Genomic DNA, 22,550 nt, shown 5'->3' on the forward strand with positions numbered 1-22,550 from the left:
ATCTAACGGACTTGCGATATCTTTACGTACCTAATTATATATATTTACATTGGTATAATTATCATAGTACGTTTACCATATTAACATATCTATATGTATATAGCGAATAATTGTAATTTTATAAAACCAAACGTCACGTCACGAGATAACGTGACAACGCGGCACGTGATTCGACCAGTTTTCCGCAGGATCAAACGCTTATTTATCATTTTGAATTCGGAAGCATTATTGGCCATCTACTTTTCGCCGATTGACATTTGTCACTATTTGCAGTAGAATGAAAAATAAAAATTAACGAATGAATGAATGAGTGACAAAATTAAAACACTTATCGCTGTATTATCTATACAGGTTGGTCAAATCAGATTCAATATTTGCGTTCGAATAACTAATCGTTTCTAGATCTTAAGTATATCATACATACATATGTAACTTTATTATCTATCTTATATTAAAGGGAACAAACCTTATCTCGTATAACTCTCGACAATGTACGAAGGATATTAGATTTTCTATTATACTTGAACTTGGCTGTTTTTCCACACAATTGCATTATTTGATCGTCACACATAAACGAATATCAATTACCTCGCAAATAGTCAATCGGTGTCAGCAGCTGTTTTAAGGTGTAATACGTACCTCTAACCTATCCCTGCCAAATATCGGCAATATTTGCATATCCGGCAGATATGGAAACAAACACTGCCGAACTTCATTTTCTAGCCTGCTGTTACGCGAGGCGGTAGATTTCGTAAAAAGTATATGCACAGATTAGACATGCCTATATACAAGTATAATAGTTTTGCAAGCTAACATGAATCGTAATAAAACAACGGTATTCACTATTTTCACTTTCTGTTTTAATATGTCTATCGGTATTATAATATTGCATACATATATACATATATTCACAAATTGGCGATATTCATGCTGTGGTGTAACGTCGGGTTAACCAAAACTGATTGATTTTGCGAAAAAAAACAAAAAAAAAACAGATAACGGAGTTGCTAATACCTATACAGATGCACTTTGTATATGAATAGATGATTCATCATGTTGCGAGAAATAACGTAGTACATTTATATTTACAATATATATATATATATATATATGTATGTACGCAATGAACATATGCGTGTACCTTGGTAAGTTTCCGTCAAATTTTCCGCGCGCAAAAGACGATGCCTGGCAACGCGTGCAGGCTCTATCATACTATACTATAAATGTATACATACCGTATGTGTGATGTGTAGTTGTATACGTTGACGTGTTTTTCCCCAGATGCTTGTTATATAATACACTCAGATCAGGTTGTACAATAGCTCTGTATATCTACAACTGCAATGTATCAATCACGGTTCATGAGACTAAAGAATGCATACGGGGTATTCCACGCCGACTCGACCAGTGTTAAACCCTGATTAACTCAAAATCATTTCATGTTTTTGTTTCTCTAATATTCTACTCGGTAAAAAACGCGACCTGAATTTCTTTTTTCAATTTTTTTATTATTAAACCGTTTATTTTTTTTTTGTAAATAGGTATTTGAAGTCGATTGATAATGCCCATTTTTTAAAATTTCATAAAATTCTCAAAAATCCAGTAAATTACACAAAACACACCCCCCCCCCCATCTATTTTTTTTTATAGCCTAATCACTAAGTGGCATCCCCTTTAAAAGTTTGTTCTGTTTGAAAGAAAAAAGAGTGTTCTACGCTATGTGGACGATCTTTCTTATTTAATTTTTCCACTTTATTTTTAACTTTTTTTTCATTAATGTATGAAACATGCTGTAGCACTTGAATTATTATTTTTTTCCTGAAACTTATGTTCATCCCAAAAATCTCAATCCGTTACGTAATATTATGATGTTTTCTTGGATTAAGAGTTCATAGCAAATTACAACTGGGTATTTTATGAAATTTAACGAAGAATAAAAAAAATCGTCAGTTACACTTCTCAAACATCAACTGGAGACTTAATATTACACTTAATATTACAAGTGTGATCTTTACGGCGTAAATTGATATTTTGATTGGTGTGGGTATTAAAAAAAAAATTTCAACAATATTCTTCAAAACTTCAAAAGAATGCAAAAAAGTAAAAGTAGTGATTTCCTGTGTTTTTACTTTCTTTTTTATTTAAGTTTTTTTTCCCTCTTCTCGAACGGACTAATATTACACAAGTTGATTATACACGATGTGGGTTCATTGTGACTATATTTATTAATTACCATTAAGCTTATTTATATACGGGAACAACAATTGTAAAATTTTGAAATTTCCAGGGTTTTTTCCTATCGTTATAAGCAACAACTCTACCACGTTTCAAATCTGTCCCTTAAGTTATACCATAGTCATACCAAACGAAATAACTAGTTATAAAAATTAATTGTATCTCACATTTAAAACTTTCGGAGCTTAGCGGCACGTGTTCCAGTTTACGTATAGAGGCTTAAAACTTTGAACAGATTTTTTTACATAATTTCGAACAGATCTGGGGAGCGTCTGAATGAAAATTTCTCCGACCCCCAAACAAGGACCGCCCTAATATGTATAATGATATATATGTATACATGAATTTTATAAAATGGCACGAGTTCGAGTTTCTTTCTTTACGCTGGAAGATCCGTGTTATGGGAATACTTGCAATAACAGTAAATATTATTGCAATTGCAATACAGCAAATGCTGATGCGTCCGCAATACGAGGTTTTTTCTTCCTTGTTGAAAAAAATGAATTTCTTTTCATATTTTCTTTCCAGCGATTCTTCCCTTCTTTTTATTTTTAGAGTAATTTTCCACATTCGGATCGTCAATCGTCGGTACGACCGCCCACGCGACTTGTATTTGGAACGATATTTTTAAAAAGAACCTCACGAGCTGTCATACATATATATATATATATACCTTCTTGTAATATACGTACCCTCTTCTCCCTGGTACAACGTTTGTTCTGCCTTTGCTTTGGGTATATACACATTATGTCTATTTATATGTTATACAGGTAATATTTTATTCTGTTAAGAATGCAGTACAATCGCTCTGATTTTCTTTTTAGAGCTTTTTAGCTACTTGCAGATTGTGTCAGTAACGTGACTAATTTGCGAATAAAAACACATAGATAATTGATATTTACCACTTGACCGAATAGCAATTTTGACTTATGTATTTATCTTGAAACTGCTTGTTGAACTTTCGGCCTGGTCTTTGCCTGCGTTGTAAAAATTCCGCAACGCCATATCATATCGCAAAAATACATGACCTTTGGTAATGCACAGTGGCATGGAAAGTCTCGACGCACGTACTCTTCTTAAGTGAATTTAAATTGAGTAGTCAGTAATTTTGTTGTGTGTAAAATGGAAAATTTCAAATGGGAGAATCGAGAGTACTTATGTGTAGGAATTTCGTCTTATCATTCGGAACTTTGAACCGTCGTTTCTTTGTATCCGTCACTTTTCGATTCACTTGACTGCTGCACGTATAACCTAATTTGGTCTGAAACGTGATTCTTACTGGGTGAAATAATTAAAAACAATTTTTAAAACGATTATTTTATTCAGTTTAAAGAATTCTAAAGATTCTTTGTCTTATTTCCTTTTCGTATTTATTCTTCGTCAATTTCTTACTTCTTTGTTTCATTCCACGTCTATTCGAAATTAATTTGCAGAAATTTAACGCAACTTTTAATACACCGTGGCATGTTCATTGATATCGATATGGATACGGCCCGATAGTCGATCAACAATAAACGCTATTTGCAAAGCTTTCGATCAGAATGTATTTTCTATTTAAATTTTTTTACGCACTTGCCTGTTGCGTCAGATTCCTGCATTTAGAAACGTGCCGTACAACGCTGACGGTGTATGTATAATTGTATATATATATGTATACGCATATTAAGAACAAAACCTTCTCGCGGGTTTTGTCATTATTATACTTGAGAATAAAGAAATTTCGGCCTGTACGATTATACACACATTTATTTACAACGACAGCTACTTTTGTTCCGATTTCTTTTATACACGATCGCAACTAGCCGAATAATGTCACTGATTTATTACCCGTGAGTGAAAACTGTATTCTGTACCTGCAACGTGAGAAATGAATGGCGAGAAACCGAAAAAATCCCACAAACTAGACGGAACCTTTCTTATCCGCTGTTTAACCGGATAACGTTGCATATTATATTGGGTATTCCACGCCAATGCCCATTTATAAAAATCTAAAAAAATTCTCGAAAGTCAAGTGAATGACACAAATCAATTTGTTTTCTATTTTTCTTATCACCTAATTCGGAATTTTTACATTTTTAATCCCAAAATTATTTTTACTAACTCGATTGAAATGTAGTGAGTGAGTCACTAAATTGACTCTTATTCGACGCTTACGATTTGATCCTGTGTTAATTTTGAGTTTTCAAAAATTCAAAAATTACGAATTAGGCGATAAGAAAAATAGAAAAAAAATTGATTTGTGTCATTCACTTGACTTTCGAGAAGTTTTTTCAGATTTAAAAAAATGGGCATTCGCAATCGACTTCAAATATTTATAAAAAAAATAAACGGTTTAATAAAAGAAATAACAAAAAAAAAAAAAAAAAATTCAGGTCGCGTTTTTTACCGAGTAGAATGTTAGAGAAAAACATGAAATGATTTTGAAATGGTCGGGGCTTGACACTGGTCGAGTTGGCGTGGAATCCCCTATATGTATCTTACTATACGTAAATTCCGTATAGATTAGGTCAGGTACGTTTTTAAGCCGTTGACGTATGAATTTAATTATATCATTCGCTGTGAGCGTTTATTACAACGCGCCTGAATCTTATCAAATTTTGCACGGCTGCTGTCACTTTGTAACGATTTTAATTGATGATTTTATAATTCCTGAACGCGTGGATTTCGCGGGTGATATATTATCTTGAAAAATAGAGTGACCGATAAGGTGTGAATATTCGACAAGCGGTACTTATACTAATTATAAGCGACAGACAAAAACGGCTGGAAAATCTGCCAAATTTCTTCATTTTTCAGAGCCAAGTCAGCATTTCGATCAGTAAATTTTTCGTTGAATTAAATGACATTTCTTTAAAGACAAAAAACATTTCTTTCGCTATATTTGATTGACATATTTGGTAAAATCAACAAATTCTTTCTAGCTAGAAAACATGTCTGTACTTTTCTCATTCCATGGTGTGGACCTTTATTTTCAACGAGTCGTTGGTTCGCCATGACTTGTGCAGGAAGATTGTCGTTATCGCTGAACTGCGCCGCGTTTTCCTTTTATCCAAAATACTTACCGTTCATCGTGTCAACATTTCTAAACCAACAGAGTCTCTATCAAACGCCTTATCAGCTCCTGCTGTTATCGTCCTGCCAGTCCGGTCAGGTTATTGGTCAAATTATTCTCTGGCTTTGACCGCGCAGGTGTTTCGTTATTTTGTAAAACAGGTACTTCGCAGATATAGCTAGTAGATTATCGGAGTGAGATACAGCGTGGCAATTCGTGCATGTGTCTCCTTTGCAGTTATGCACACAAGTTTGCAAACTTCCTGGAAGATTACGTTCGGCTTTTACACCCGCGTGGTGGGGACTCGTCAGGGAAGGTCTGGACACAAGGTAAGATTCGTGGAATCTTTCGACCGGTCACGGAAAAAAACTAAGCTTCTTATACGAAAAATCAAAATTCAGAAAAGTCGAATGTTAAAAATTTTACCTTTCATACCGGAGACATTTTTTTTAAATTCCGTAAAAGAAGCATTGCTTTCTTCGAATAGCGCTGGGCATCCATAGAGATTTTATTAATAGAGTGGACGAAATACAGGGGTTAGCATGTGTGGAAAGGATGTCTTATATAGTCTCTATAAAAGATATTCTATCTGCGTAACAAGTACGTTTGTATATGGATCTGAATATTGTATTAAAATTTTCGCTAAATACGTTAGGAAATGTTCGATTTTAACTTTTGTGCAACAAAATAATTTTAGAAAAATGTTTCCGTGCTTAAGCTGGTGTGTATATAAATCACTTTTACGTCATTATTAAATATATTGTCACAATATTTTTAAATACCGATCAATTCATAGCTTCATCAATCAGTTAATCGAAAGAATTTCAATTTGGTCAGGGAAAGTCAGGGAATTTTATTGACTGTTTTAGTGGCCACCATTACACTGTAATTCGATATTGATCCATGAGGGGTGAAATCCTCGCAGGTGACTAAATTGGTTTGAATATCTTTCTGCAATCTTAAGGATCCACATATGTACTCTAGGGTAGTCGTTAAATATATATATTTTTTTTTTGTGATTTCAGTGTTGGATGGTCGTAGGTTGGGTTTAAATATAAAAAAATAAGTCTCTAATTTTTTCAGATTTTTATTTCGAGCCCTGAACCTCCTTGATAGAATTTTTTTTGTAATTTCTAGAGCACTAGAATGGAATTCCTCACACATCTTTTTCCTATACAATTGAAAATAACGACGAATCGAAATTTAACGAAGATTCAGAAAAATTATATTAAAGGGATACTAAGGGCTGAGAATAAAAATCTGAAGAAAATTAGAGAGTCATTTTTTCTACATTAGGAGCCGATTTATGACCATCCAACATGATCTTCTATTTAACGACCATCCTAATGTTCACATTTATCGGACACACGTGCGAGCTGCATAGATCCGTTCGCTACCTTATTTCGTGTATCGATTCCGGGTAATTTCATTTCCAGCTACTGTTCTCATCATGCAATTATTATTGGACAATTTTTCCTCGCTAGCTTAAGGGGAATAAAATCAGATGTCAACGCGCGTAACAATAATTAGAAATTTTATTCTCTGTTATAGCAGGTAAGATTGGCAAAAAACTACAAATTTTTACTACCATCTTTTCGATGTATCCTTAATTTCGCGAAGTGTCATAATCCTCGAATTCTTATAGAATTAACTGAAATATGTTTGATATCCGATTACACGTCTGTATGCAATAACCGTAGAGAAAAGTTTTCCGTATTGACTTTCTAGATTCGTTCAGTATCAGTGCGAGGAATTGAAACGTCATGTGAGGAAACTTACAGAAATCGGTTGGCCAAATATCGATAATTTTGTTAATTTTACGACGAACCATTCCTACTCAACGTATCCATAAAATCGTTGTATTCGTAAAACAAATATACAAAATTTCAAATTGCATATAAATATATGAATACACAATAACCGTAAATATAAACGCTACTCAATTTACCCATTTTTTCATGATTCTATGTCATAGTACTTAAAAATGACATCTTGATCCCCTACGGAGGACTATATTGTACCATTTGTACCTGCAGTGCACCAGAGTGCACGACGTTCCTCCTTCGGACGACCCGGTTAAAAGGAAGAGGGCGAGAGAGAGGGAGAGAGAGGGAGAGAGAGGGAGAGAGAGGGTCAGGCGGGGGGGCTCAGCTGAGTACGTATAAAATAAGTATAGTTGGTGGGGAACACGGAGCCTCGGAGAAACTCTCTCAACCCGTTACATTATCTTGAGTATATTAGTCAGTCGTGTCCGAAGTGCTCGAGGCGAGTTGTCAGCTCTACCCGCTTCGCTGCCTCTTCGTTGCCTAGATGCAATTGCACGTTTTTGCTAATTCAATCTGTATACAAAGTTCGTTACATATATTTATCGCCTTTGAGTATAAGTGAACAAATTGTGTGACCTGTTATAGCTGGTACATTATAGGTGTAGTATACCTTACGAGTGTGCAGCTGTTCGGGTGAAGCAGGCTGACAAAGGTTCGAATAGTACGCGTTGTGTGTTCTATTATACTTAAGTGTGTGGTTCGAATTACGCTCGTGGGGGAGGAAATTATAATTTTTTTTCTTGAATGGTGCGGTTTTTTTGTTGAATTGTTTCTTTTTGTCGGTTGTTTGTTTTTTTTTCTTCTTCTTCTTTATTACCACATTTATGGAAATGTTGCGTGTTCGTTTATGATCGGCGATGCAGTGCGCAAGGTTCTACAAGTTTGGAAAGATTTTGTGTGTGCAAGTTGTTAATTTATTCTGCAGAGGTGTTGAGAAAAGTGTACTTCATTTTTAGACTCGTGTAATTGAAATTCTTTGTTACTTTCGCGTGACTGTTTCGCGAGTAACACAAATCGTGTCAGAGTCAGCTCTGTACGTTTTGATTGCGAAAAATAATTAATACTACGTCGTTGTGCTTTCTAAAGTGACATCAGCGGCTTTTGACGCTCAGGATAATTAGTGTTGGCCAATTTTTGAATAGCCAAGTTGAAAAAGTTGGCTGTTGAAAGGCTGAATTTCTTACCAACCTCATCCGCAATATCGAGAGGATTAATTTATCGTTGTGTAATTTTAACTATTGTAAAAATTTACTCTTAACTCCTACGCCGGAGACCCACGGAATTGATCAATCAAGCTCCGCACCGAGGGAGAAAAATTTGACAAAAATTTCATCGATTTCTGACAATGACCGTGGTAATGATCGTTATAATGCTACGTAGTATAGGAATCAGCGTATCTACCAGGTTTTCATGATTTTCGTAACTTTTTTTTCCAGGTAATGGAAGAAACGAATACGTTCATTACATGGCCTTCGCGACTGAAGATTGGTGCCAAGTCAAAGAAAGGTGAGTGTTTCTCTTTTTGCGATTAGTCATTGTTATACTTGTATTAACTACAAGTCATCGATTTACGTGATAATTGTCTACAAGATTGAGTTATCTGTACCTACGAACTTTTTGTGCGCTGTTTAGGCGTGTATAAATCAAAAAAGTTGCGCAATTTCCTTTGGGGAAATTCCTACTCGACGTACATACCTAGTATCAACGCTGTAAAAACCCACGCCAATCAAGTCGTTGAATTTGTAGAATCGCACGCGTTGGTGGACAGCGTCAACCAGGGAAATTTCCATTCCTCAATCGGTGTAACTTGTACACGAAATTAGACTAACCCCTTCTGTTGATCGTGATTGTAAAAAATTTTTTTTTTCTCTGTTTCTTTTATTTCTTTCAACCGAATCCCGAAAATTCGAAAATTCGACAATTATTTTGAACCACGTACGTTTTGCCTGAACTAGCACAAGTCCGCTGAATCATTAGCCAAACTTCTGAATATAAGGAAAATAATAATAATAATAAGAAGAAGAATTACTTCGCATTATACGAAACGCTGGTATACAACATCAAGATGGCCGTCGTAGACACGCTTCGAATGTTTTTTCGTCTCTACGATTATTCCCATCGATGAAAAGTTGTCGGAAATTGTTCGAATGGAGAAAAAACGACGGCAGGAATAGTTTTGTTATACTTTGAGCCTTGGGAAAAAATTTACAAAGACTGAAAATTCGTCTTGCGCGCCGGAAATGAATCGTCGGTGCATTACGCCTGATTATCGTGGTACGGCCATACGTCTGCGTAGAAAAGTATAAAAGAGCGTTGCGTCAGGGACAATCTTACCACAGTTAGACCGCTACTTACACCGAGTTATTCTACCGATGCAACCGCACCAGCTTGAAAGAATACCAGCGGAAGGGGAGAAAGGAAGAGGTTTGTGGAAACTTTTCGGTGACTCGCGTCGTGCCTTCCGCTTTGCTCACAATCAGAGACACCGGGACTATTCCCTGAGCACTGAGGCCGCACCAGCTGTCCGAGGTCTTCTGTGCAAACACACGCACAACTTACTGCTTACGATAATATGCATTCGAGATAGAGTGGAAATTTTATACGTGACACGTGTAGCTTTGGTAGAGATGATTCTATTATCATCCATCGCCATAAGAGGCAATGGCCCGAATTATCTTGCGTTCTATGTCCTTCATTTATCGCCAATTTAGCTCCTGATTTTCACTATATATATATATATATATATATATACATATATATACAGCGATACAAGTGTATATATGAGGCTCTTTCCTCTCTCTTTGACCTCTCGCTTCGCGGTCTTCCGGGATAATTATCCGACCTGACCATGTGGAACGGTTTCTTAAAGCGAGATTCTTCATCTCGTAGAATCTCGCCGGTCTTCTTCGGGACAGCAGACGAGCGATATGCGAAGAAGTTGGCGGCAGTCTTGAGTCTGATAACGGAATTTGGCAAAGTTGGCTCGGGCTTCGAGGAAGGTACAAACAACCGATCCCTTAAATTGAGATATTCGTGAATTTAGGAAGTTGCAGGTTGGCCAAAAATTCATACTTTTTTTTAACTTTATCACGAAATAGTCGTATATCGAGAAATTGTCAAATCTTTATATTCGCAAACTACGAGGATCGCATTAAAATATAAAAATACGAAATACTGATGTTATAATCGAAAGATGAGATGTCGATACTTGCTGCTTATCGCTTTGAAATCGTTTGAAATCTGATATAGATTCGTTCGATTATACTCTACGATGAATCATTTTATTCAAAAGACTATTTTCCATAAAATAAATTTTTTTTCGAATTTACAATATTGGGGCGATTTTGTCAAATCAAATATACAACGATGCTAACACGATGAAAAGAACGTGTTTTAGTCATTATTGGTAGAAAATTGTTTTCTAAATAAATTCACTCGTTGGAGAATAAAACCGCACGAATCTACTAGATTTTTAATAATTTCTCAAGTAATTTGAAATGACACACCGATATCGAAACTTTTCTTTATATCACTAGTATTTTCTATTTTCCTATTCGAAATGAGATCTTCGCAGCTCACAGAAATAACAATCTGATAAGTACTTAACGAAAAACTGTCTTGTTTCTAAAAGTACGTTGCCATTAACTTATTGGATGACTACACACCCCAACAGCAGAAAAAAAAAAAAAAAAAACTTCATCTTTCTAAATAAATCAAAATTTTACATCTAGAACGCAGTATGAAAATTCGTGTTGACCGGTGTTGTAAGAACGGGCAAATTAACCGTTATTCGTTGTATTTTTCTTTTTGTGCATTACGAATAGGATTTTTTCCCTCTTCTCGAGGGCAACTCAACATTTTCATATCAACAGTTGGATCTTTTCGATTCCCCGCGTATCGAGCAGTGATCGTTATCGCTATTTTTCACTCACAATCAATCCAAACTTCCCTGACGGCTAGCAGTTACGCTTGTTGAACAATAATATGCCTACATTCGCTGAAATAACAATTACATGAGTGTATCTTTTACGTCGAAGCTCGTTTCCCGAAAACGATAATATCTTTCCTTCCCACTTAACGTACAACTTGTAGACCTGATACCACTTGCAAAATATCAGCTGTGTGTCGATTTCGAAAAATCCATTATTCGACCGACGTATGTATGTACATACATATAATGGCCAAACTACACAAAGTTACTTGCACTAACTTACCGCCACTTGATGAAATACTTGTTTGAAAACATTTCATTATTTTCAAAGTATCAAGTCTTAATATTATTATATATTGTTCTGTCCGAGAGAAATAATATTTCGTACTTTTGACAAACAATATATACATACGTGTACTTGTAAATCGTTTACACCAATACCGCGTATATACAAACATATAATATAATATAGGCCAAGGTGTTGTGTGGATACATTGGTACACACGTATATCTATATATGTGTTACGTACCTACCTATATACGCAAGAGTTTAAATGCTCAAACCAGCTATTCTATTCGAGGCGGGTGTTAACTTTCGCGTACAACATTATCGAAACTCTCAGCGTTTCTGACTCTTGAAATAGATAATTCGTTTGGTATTTGGGGCAGTGGTTTCAGTCGCTTTACAGCTTTTACAGCAGTCCTTCTATTCTCTGCAACCATTCTTCAACATGCCTCGAAAGGACGAAATATTATTACATTGATCGGTATGCTCTTGAAGAAAATTCTATCGACTTTCATTCCATTTATCGTACATAATGCTGCAAATAAGTTGTGTTATATAATATATTTAAAAGACGATTAACGAATATCGATTACTCATATATGTATATGCATAAGGACAAATGAGAATGCTACGCGGATATTTCATTCATTTCCAGCTGATAATGTTTCGTCGTTCAACCACTTGTTTATTATTTGGAAGGGAAAATAATTATTCCTCGGTATTTCTGCTGGTGCAAGTGCAGTTTGAAAGCAGGAATTCTCGATAAATACAACACGGTGTACACGTATATGAGTATACATGTATACACGCAACTATGAGTGTTTGTCTCATGACACGTATTACAGCGTGTCACAGCAGCAGAATTTCTTTCTTTTCCTTGTCTTCGTCTTCGTTTTTTCTCCTCCTCTGTATTCCTCATCCAGTAATAATAATTACTTCTTTTTTTCATACCATCCGGAGAAGATATCGTGTTTGGTAAAATATAAATATTTTGCGGGAATTGTGTAATTTGTTATTACTGTATTATATATACTTCACGTTATAAGTTTAGACAGGTATACGGTATGGCTTTTATACGAACTAAAATATTGAATGAAAATATTGTCGCACTCTGAAATTTATATGATCTTTATTCAACCGTTTATAAATTTAACCTTATTCGTTATACTCAAACTTATTGTGTCATACGATTACAAGCTTGTATAAAGAAAAAAAGAAAAAAAAAGAAAAGAAAATGAGATTTTGCAAAATTCGCGATTGATTCCTAATAGTTACAAAAATATACGCAACCGGTGTTACACGAGTAACTATAATAAACATGTTTATTACGATCTAAAAAAAAAAATCAATGTACAATAAATGCAATATGTATTTGTGTACAATAAAAGATTATAAATATGTATATGCGTAACGTTTATCTACTACTCTTCTGCACGAGCGTCAATTATCAGTCCTCCTGAATAAATCTTTTTATTTTTCTTGTTTTTACAGTTACAGACACACAACAAACACACACACACACAGAGAAAATTACTTATCAGCCCTGTAACTTTTATAATATACTTCGGTAAAATGTACGTATAATATGTGTACATAATGGGAGGAAAAAAAAAAATTTGTTGGAATTTAGTAGAATGAAATCATATGTAACTACTTAAATTTTTCCTCCCTCGTGAAATAAAAGATAAAATTTTTTCCTCGCGACCAAGATCCTGATAGTAGGTAGGTAGTATTGTAATCTTGTGTGTGTTGAACTATTTTACACCTCGTTTATTTTTCTTCCTCGCGCTGATCGCACCTCTGCAGTAAGATCGTTGAAACGTAGAATGTCAACAGCCTCGATATGGGACATGCACTCGTGCACTGCTTGCACCACGACTTATCCCGTTTTATGGGTCATCGCTCTGTTGCATGGCACTCTCGATGCCGCGATGCGGGACGACGACCTGCCACGTTACAGGTATACGTATATATAAGTATATTAGGCTGATTAAAAAACGTCGACTACTTTTTTTTTCTCTCAAAATACACTCTGAAATACATTCAGGAAGGTGAGAAAAAATGGCTGTAAAAATCAAAACTTTTAATATTATTATTCAGATGTCGCGCATCGCGAATTTTCAATTTCCATAAGAATAACAGGGGAAAAATGCTTTTTGATGCTTTTGATTTTTGTAAATAGCTAATTAGCTAACGAAGCGTCGTAAAGAAAATTCAGTGACACGTTTTTATAGGAAATTGAACGCTCTACAAAAAAGGTCTGTTGTCGTTTTAAGATAAATTTACTCTTTCAAAAGTTATTTGATGTCGTTTGGTGATTTTTGACGTGTAATATAATTCGCCCGCTTCACTTCCTCGGCATTGGCTTATATATTTATACTTTCTTACCATTTATAATGATAATACCTACACGTATTATACTCGCCTGATACGCTTTATTTCGAATAACATGTCTCACGACGATTCGAATTTTCACACCATGCAACGTATTATTTCTCAATCTAGCGCTTATTATTGTATACTCGCGTAAAACCACGGAGCTATCGTCTTTAATATAGAAATAATACCGTATGTAATACGCAATGAATGCGGCGATCACGATAATTATCAAGTACAACAACCGTGGACCGTAATAATGCGTGTAATATAAAGTTCCTAGCCGCGAATATAGCGATAAACTTTTATGTATATAATAATACATATACCTTACGTATAATTATAGTACATATTGAACGTCAGTCTATAAGTTTATCGAACAAATTATCATCGTTTGTTGTCACGCTGGTATTATTATAATTTATGTACACGCTGACTATATTTCTAATTTTTTTTATCGCATCATTAATATGTGGAGCAAATGACGTTCTGATACGCATAACTATTTTCGTCGGCAATAATCGTTGAATAATAATTATTTATGTATCCATTATACACGGTACAGTAACGCAACTTTCTCTTCGCAAATTTAGCATCTTATAACGGAATATTTTAAGATACGTGACGCGAAAGATAATTTCATTGACAGGTTAGAAATAAAATTGCTGTATAAGTTAAGGGTACATTAGAGAAATGATATATGATTCGTAATCGTGGTTTAAGATCGATTTTACATCGCGTACCAATACATATATATATGTCGATGATAAAGAACAAAGTTGTCGTTGCTTTTCGTCATTTGTTTTGTTGAAGAATTTGTTTAATAAAAGAAGAAGAAAGAAAAGGAATCCTTGGCGGAACGTCAAAGAGAGTTGACGTATTTTGTCACGATCAATATTTGAATTATTTAATATCGTTTTGTTCTGAGTTCAGAGTTGATAAAATGTTCTTTTAATGGCTCAATATGCGCCCAACACGAAAAACACAAAGTTTGCGAGTGATTTCTGGCCTTTTCTCCGACATATATATATTACCGTTTTAGCGATGCTGCCGAATAAGAATTAAGGCTTGAATCATAATAGAATTTTAGAAAATAATCAATACAAATAATAAAATATTAATACAGAGGTTGCGTGTTATATATGAGTTTATTGGAAGTTGAGTTTTTAAAATCCGCTACAAGCTTTTCTTTCTTCTTTTTTTCAAATTATTTTTTCATAAATTTAAATTTATTCATTCTTCATATTTCCTGCAACGAATGTGTAATTTTTTTTTCAATCAAAGTCATTTAAATGGGATACTGCAGTTTGTTTAATTTTTATTTTCTATATATGTATGAGAAAATAGATAATTTTTCTTAAAATCCGAAATAACGTTCTGGTTTCTACAAAAGCAGACTTTGTCTAATAAAACTATTTTTTCTTTTATTAGTTGCATGGAAAAGATCAAAATTTTACATCTAGAACCCAGACTCAAAATTCGTGCTGACCGGTGTAATCGATCCGATTTTACAGTTAAACATTATATGATATTGATTTAGATACAAAATATATACCGTTGAGAGATTTATTAGAGAGTTTTTTTTTACCCACTTATCGGAAATTTGAACTTGGAATAAATTATTCTTATCAATTCCGCTGCATTCACTTTTAATAAGAAAAAAAAAAATTCAATCCCTAATATTAATTGTCTTAATTTACATCAGCTTTAGAGTTTTCCATATCTGCAGTATTTAAGGCATAATCGATTAGCATTACGGACTTATATAAATATACTGTGGAATAGTTTTGAAGAAGCAAGGATCGATAATATTCAGTGATCGGCTTCTATTCTATGTACCGATTTGAATTTACAGATTCACAGGTTTATATTATATTTATATGGAATATTACGACGTCCAACCGTCGATAGAAATTATATCGTCATCACACAATCTCGTTCCAATCAGTCAAACAACTGCCGGTATCGCATTTAGTATCAAAATTCGTATCAATTTCATCCTCGTGTGGATAGTTTAAAAATATAATCGTAATCGATGTGCAGCATATTATACAGTTCGATGGAATAATTCGATTGTCACGCAATGACACGTAGCCGACATTCTATTGACTCGACTCAAGTCATTGCCATTGTAATTGATTGTTACGTGACCTAAAAAATACTAATTTAATGGCCGATTTCAGCTGATATATGTAGTATGTTTACGTTATAAATTTATATACCTAGTTTGAATCAATAATGATCCAGTTAAGCTAATAAAATTCTCTTCTCTCCGGTATAAACATGCGGATCGTTATACTTTATAAACTGCTACATAATATTCGACAAATGTTAACACAGCAGTACGAATAGATTCCGTTTCACTGAAATTTACGAGTAGATTTATTTCACAAAATCCATAAGCACAGGTTTACCTATAAAGCTTCTTAACTTCCCGTTTCTACGATTTCAGAGAAAAAAGGAAGTTACTGTAATCACTCCGAAACTGAAAACTCACCTCCGACCATTTTCGGATGGACGTCTGTGTGTTTGTATATCTATTATTATATGTGAGTATGTATGTATGTTTGTGATAAATTTTTTTCAACGATTTTCATCTCAATCCACGCGGCTTTTCCAAACTTAGAACTGATTAGATTTTAGCTCTGATCGGTTCGGTACTTTTTCAATTATTTGAATAACAAAATTCCAAAGAATAAAATAAAAATTATACCTTGGGCTTGAAAAAATACTAAAAATATTTTGGTTTTTATGAAAGTTAATACTCGAAGGCTAGTTTAGGTGGCTCATCACGAAACTGAGATTAGATTTCCCAAATCCAAAATGGCGCATCCAATATGGCGGAAGAAGAATCTAAAAATATTTGGACTATGGTGGAAATTAGTAGGCGAAGGTTTTTTGGGTCACCGATGACGAATCCAAGGTCAGACTTCGAAAATTTTTAAAGGTGGAACCATTAGAGTGATGCAAAATAAAAACATCGTCACATTTTCATGTAATATAGTACTTCAGGGCTTTTAAATCGTTGATCACGAATCTAAACTTGTAGTTGAAAATTTGAATTGGACAGTAATTGTTTTCTTCTCTGAACTTGGAACCTGCAGTTTGGGAACGGGAATTTCGAGCTGGCTCATGGCCAGCCTAAAGCCGTTGGTTTTTTTCCTCTTTCACTTTCAACTTTCAGTTATTGGGCACAAGTAACGAAACCCTCGGGACGATAATCACCAAATGCTCTGCATTGCAGATGTGAGATTCGTTTACGAATTCGAAGAATGATGTGCTTGGTATTTCGCGTATATTATGTAAACGATGATGCTGCAGAGTTTTCCACGCGAATATATTATATCTATCGAATTCGCATGACGCGGTAATTCCGAAAATCGTGCCAAGAAGATTATACGGCTCTTTTTGCAGACCATGTTGAATCCTTTATATGACTTGACTGCGGGAAACTACTTGTAAAATGTTGAGAAAAATTTCGTTCGGCACAGTTTCTGGGAAATTTCAGTAAACTGTAAATCGTTACAGAATATAGCGGCGTGAATATTGTTTACAAAATAATATCCAACAAGAATAACTATTTAGTGTGATTACAGTTTTTGATACCAAATTTTCTTAATACCGAGAGATTAAATTTGTTCGTTTAATTTACTATGTTTCTTCAATTAAATAAACCAGTAACGTCGATCGACCATTGCACCAGGGTCAAATTATCCCAATAGTTAGGCAAGAAAATATAGTGTGAGGTGATAATGTAAAAAAAAAGAAGAAAAATTGTAAAAATTGTAATTTACCAGATTTTCTGATTACAGTCACAAAACTCATTTTCATCTTGTACGCACCTACAGAACTAGTTTTTTCGTTGATAGTTAAAAAATGCAAATAAATTTAGGACTGTATTATAATAATCACAAGTAAAAAGTTCTATCGATAAAATATAAAGCATAATATTCATAAATTACGTATTAACGAATATCGGTGATATGTTAATATTGGCACTATATTCATGACTCGATAAGAAGAAAAGAAATATTTTAACGCGGCTGAGCAAATTTGATATTAGAAGTGCCGATCGTCACAGTTTTCTAACCACCGTCCGCGGTGGCCTGATTTGCCCAATTGGTTTCCCTCTCGTGCTAATCGATCCGGAATAAGCGAACGCTAAAACAAGAAAATAATAATAATAATAACAACACTGTAGAACAAACGTGAAAAATATTATTCACAGACAATGAATATATTTAAATACCTTAAATATATGTATTATGATCGAAGCCCATTTATTCCAGAGTTTTGTCCACGGTGGTTTTTGTCCACAGAAATATGCCCTAGGAAATTGCTAAATGTATGTTCAGCATACGATGTTTAAAATCCTAGAAAAATACGTACCTAGGCGTACCTATGTGCGTACGAATAGGCATAACGTGGGCGAATGTAATTATTGAAATATATCTATAATTATTACGAAATATTGAGCGAGAGCGGACGATTTTAAAAACCATGTAAAATAGAGAATAGTCCTTTTTCCCCTTGAAATTTAACGTTTATCATCACGTATGAAAGATTGCGAACCTTTTCCCTCGGCCGTGTGTTTTTAGATTACGTTTAATCTCGATTCGTTGTACGGAAAATATAAACTATCGAAATTTATCGATTTGCCTGAAATCTAGCGAGTTTTAATTCCCACCCCGTAGTTATACTAGGGTGTCCCTTATTTAGGGTGTTGACGAATTTTTACCGCCTCATCCCCCAAATCAACTTTAAATAATTAGAAAACAATTTACTTACTACATTATTACGTATTTTTGCAACTTATGTATAAATTAACGCTCTTCCAGATCCACATATAAAGGTTGCTGGTCGACAGGATGACGTAAAAGCAGCCAAGGAGAAGATTATGCAAGTACTGGACACCCGGGTGAGTTTAAACTGGCATTTAGTTACAGATTTTCGACTCTTTATGATTGTCCTTTCAATTATTTCGCAACTGCATCGACTGCAAAATCACGAATTTGTCGCAAATTGTTACGGTCTGTATATTGAGCAGGCTTACGATTTTTAGCTAGCAAAACTCTGCGCTGAGGGGTAAAAAACTGCTTATTCGTTTAATCGAATCGTTTACAACCGTCTCATTAACCGCTAAACGATATAATCACTGGATTCAAATTTTGATCTATTAATATCACCAATACTGATATATATAGTTATTACCGATGGATATATATTATCATGAAATGAAAAATTATCAAGTTACTAGACAATTATCACGTGTACGGACGATTCATTAGCAATTTATACAGTTGGTTTAACTGAATTGAAATTATTTGTTTCTTCCACCGTCTAGTCCAGCTTTTTCTTTTTAACGTTAATTTAAGTTCGTTTCACAAACGGTGAAGATATAACATTCACTCAAAGAGTTATCACAAAGTGACGGGAAGATTTATATACCTATCGTGTGAAAGTTACTCGCAGGCATTAAATTCAGAATTTATACACACAACGACTATCCGCTTTTACATACATGTATGCTGTCTTACGCTCTCGTTTACACGACGTGGCAAAAGTTGCCCAATTTCCAAACATTAAATTCTGACGAAAAATTTTCAATCGAATGGACGGAGCTTGTAATGATCGAATTTTAGAATAAAAATTATTCCAATTTATAGAAATCCCAAAATTACCATAGCAGTTCAATATCCCGTTCATCCAAAATTCAAAAAAAAAAAAAAAAAAAAACAAATCGTGTATTTATTTATATACACGCGAATGGCTGTAACAGCTACAGGCTGTCACTTATATGTTACCGACTATTGGAAGGTATAATTTTCATATACACATATATATATATATATACATATATGGTAAAAGGTATATTTATGTCTCTGAGATTTTTAGCGTGCGGGGGGGGGGGGGGGGGGGGGGTTAAAGCCATTTGATCTTTCGGCTTGTTGGTTTGGTCTATGAGGTATAATTTGAATACTCGTCGATCATTATCATTTACATAATGCATTCATTCATACGCGAGGGTCGATAGTCAAATATTCTAGAGAATTTTTTCTCTCAGCAATAATGAGTTGATGTCGCGACGAGTGTATTCTATCGACGTACATGCGCCGTTTTTAATTTAATACCGTTTTCGCCAGCCGATATGTGAATTTGCAAAGTGGAGAGTATACGACGAGGGATTTTACCGACACTTGGCGCGAGGTACCGAATTTTGAATTTTACTTGACCGTCGAAATTCGTGGAAACTCTCCTTGAATTTTACTTTTTACTTTTAATGTCTTGGAAACGTTCTGGAATTGTGTTTGAATTCGTTACGGATGTTTTACTGGATACCATGACTGTGAGTGAAATTTGGATGGTTCAATGCGAGAGAAGAGTGATCATGTAACATCCCTGCAGGGCTCTGTTCCCGATTTAATACACGCCATTTGATGGATGCAATAATAGTAGGTATGTAGGTGTGTATGTATGTATGTATGAAATTATATATATGTTACGAAATACAATAGACACTGCGCCGGAGCTCGATTCAATCCATACTTTGTTATCTTCCGTATTATATATTCATACACGCGTAACGAATATGTATAGACAATAATTCTAATTATAAAGTAACGTAATCGCAGCTTGAACGGCGTAAAGTTTCCACTGCATGTAATAAGCACATGTGTACACGTATGTATGTAAACGTAATGTACATACATAATAATCAAAATGCATCTAAGTTATGTATTATATAAATACAAACTGTTCCAAATTCTACTCAGCACGAGATTGTTGATTAGTATACATGCTTATCAGTTGTCTTTCGCGTATATTTGGAATTTTCAAATCGCTGCTGACACAGTTGTCAAGTTGTCTTACTGATATCCACTGTACCGATCGGTGTTCGTTGTCAGTGTATGCACAACTGATATCGTTCTATTTGTTTGTCTATGATGAAAAATTGTCGGGTATATGTGTTGCGTAATAATGATTAAAAACGTAAATTAATAATCTTTTTTTACTAATTTTTCTGTCCATCCAGATGATGCGCATTATTGTTAAATACTTTCTGATAAATTCAACGAACGTGATATTTGTTTCGAGTAGGTATTATAGGCTGCGAAAAGCGGCCAGTGTTACGTGGGCGGCAGACTCATTGGCGCCAGAATATCTCTGTGTGTGTGTGTGTGTGTGTGTGTGTGTGTGTGTTTATGCGTGTGCAAAGCTGTGCCCAAGTCAGAGGCCGTCGTGTAACATCTCGCCAACACTTGTCATCCTTTCCTTGTGGTATGGAGAAGGCTTAGTTACTCGTATCTAGCCAGCCAGCGATAATGGGAATAGAGGGGACCTCGCGTAACGTCTCCAAATATTCCACAGATTCCTGTACGTTTCCGTTTGGTATACATATCTATACAGTATATGTGTGCGTGTCTATATATATGCTTTCGTTCCTAGGATTTATTACACTGTCAACCGGACCCGTGTCTGTTGCTCATTTCTCAATAAAAGGGGTCCAACAGATTAGTTTTCAATTTATGCTATTTTATTTTTTTATTCATTTTTACCGTCTTTTTTTCATTCGGCCACTTTTATTCCTATTTTTTTTTTTTTTTTTTTTTTTTCAACTCAGAACTTTCTCGCGCTTATGGTTGTCGATGTAAATGAATCGACAATTTTACACGATATCAATGAAATAGTTAATATCACACGACTGAAGATAATTCTTGATTGAAACGGCGACGGTTTTATCTTCTAAATTGTTGTTTTGATTAAACTTATTTATTCGTTATCGTCAGGCATGAGGAAATTACAAAAGCAAATCTGTGCTATTGCATATAGGTATATACATTATACATATATAACACAGTGATTACAATTTATCAAAGCATATCGTTTAACGTAGCAATTTTTTGTCTTTTTTTTTCTTCTATTCATCCATTTTCGTTTATCACTGCTTTTTTCATTTTTTTCCCCCCTATTGTTTCATCGTTTTTTTTTCGAATGCCTCCCTATCTCGCGGGTAAACTCGGTCTTATTAAACGAGTTACGTAATCCGCGTACACTTGTCATTCCATTCTGCACGTTTATACGTACGAGCAGATGAGAATTTTTATACCCAATTAATGGCGATAGAGTGGGGTAAAGGAGATTAAACGACCTTGCAATTTCACAAGCAAGATATTTTGCTATTTTCACGTCGCTGCCGCTCAACGATTCTCCGTCGTCATTTATTATACGTTTGAAAAACAGTTGAACAACAATCATACCAACGTCATAGGAACAAAGTTTTCTCAAGCGTTGAAATCTCGTTTGAATCGTTTTGAATTATTATTATCATCGTCAATTTAATATTCATGAGGTGTAAAAATTGTAATCCTAAGTGTTTGCTGAAAAATTCTTATTATTATAACTCTTCGGCCAAAACCACGACTAAGCAATCGGCTCCAACGATCAAAACACACCATATACGTATACTCTATAAACGTTGCGTAACTGGATATATATTTATACGTTATAAGTACATAACTGCAATAATAAAGGGTCAACAATCTTTCGGCTGATCGTATTTGACGTCAAACGATGTGGCGAACGGTGCTATTATTCAGGTCAAAGTCGACTGTTGCGATTATTATTTACCCCGAAGTTGTGAAAGTTCGCACACTGCGCAATAAATTCATGTGGAAAGAAACTGTCCCAGATAATGTTTCATCTTATTACCAGTGCCTGTGTCAATAAGGTCTATGAATCAATATTGCAACTCTCTTGCTTTATTATGTAGATATCATCACGATGATTGATTTTTAGTTTTTTGCCTCTCCGTGTCATTTGTTTTCATTCTTCCCGTTGTTGTCA

At 34.7% G+C, this 22,550-nt stretch overlaps 1 protein-coding gene across 4 annotated transcripts in view; it reads left to right on the top strand.

Annotated features, from left to right (window-relative positions):
- Positions 1-22,550, top strand: part of LOC124416430 (protein bicaudal C homolog 1-B) — a 43,985-nt gene that overhangs the window by 12,498 nt on the left and 8,937 nt on the right. For 3 of the 4 annotated variants that reach the window (XM_046897504.1, XM_046897506.1, XM_046897505.1), the window contains exons 4-5: positions 8,550-8,619; positions 18,545-18,624. In XM_046897504.1, the coding sequence (XP_046753460.1) occupies positions 8,550-8,619; positions 18,545-18,624 (150 nt within the window). Of the gene's footprint in view, positions 1-8,425; positions 8,468-8,549; positions 8,620-18,544; positions 18,625-22,550 lie in introns of those variants that run through there. The other variant, XM_046897507.1, reaches the window with a different exon arrangement.

Source organism: Diprion similis, chromosome 2 (genome assembly GCF_021155765.1).
Source record: "Diprion similis isolate iyDipSimi1 chromosome 2, iyDipSimi1.1, whole genome shotgun sequence".
Lineage (NCBI taxonomy): Eukaryota > Metazoa > Arthropoda > Insecta > Hymenoptera > Diprionidae > Diprion > Diprion similis.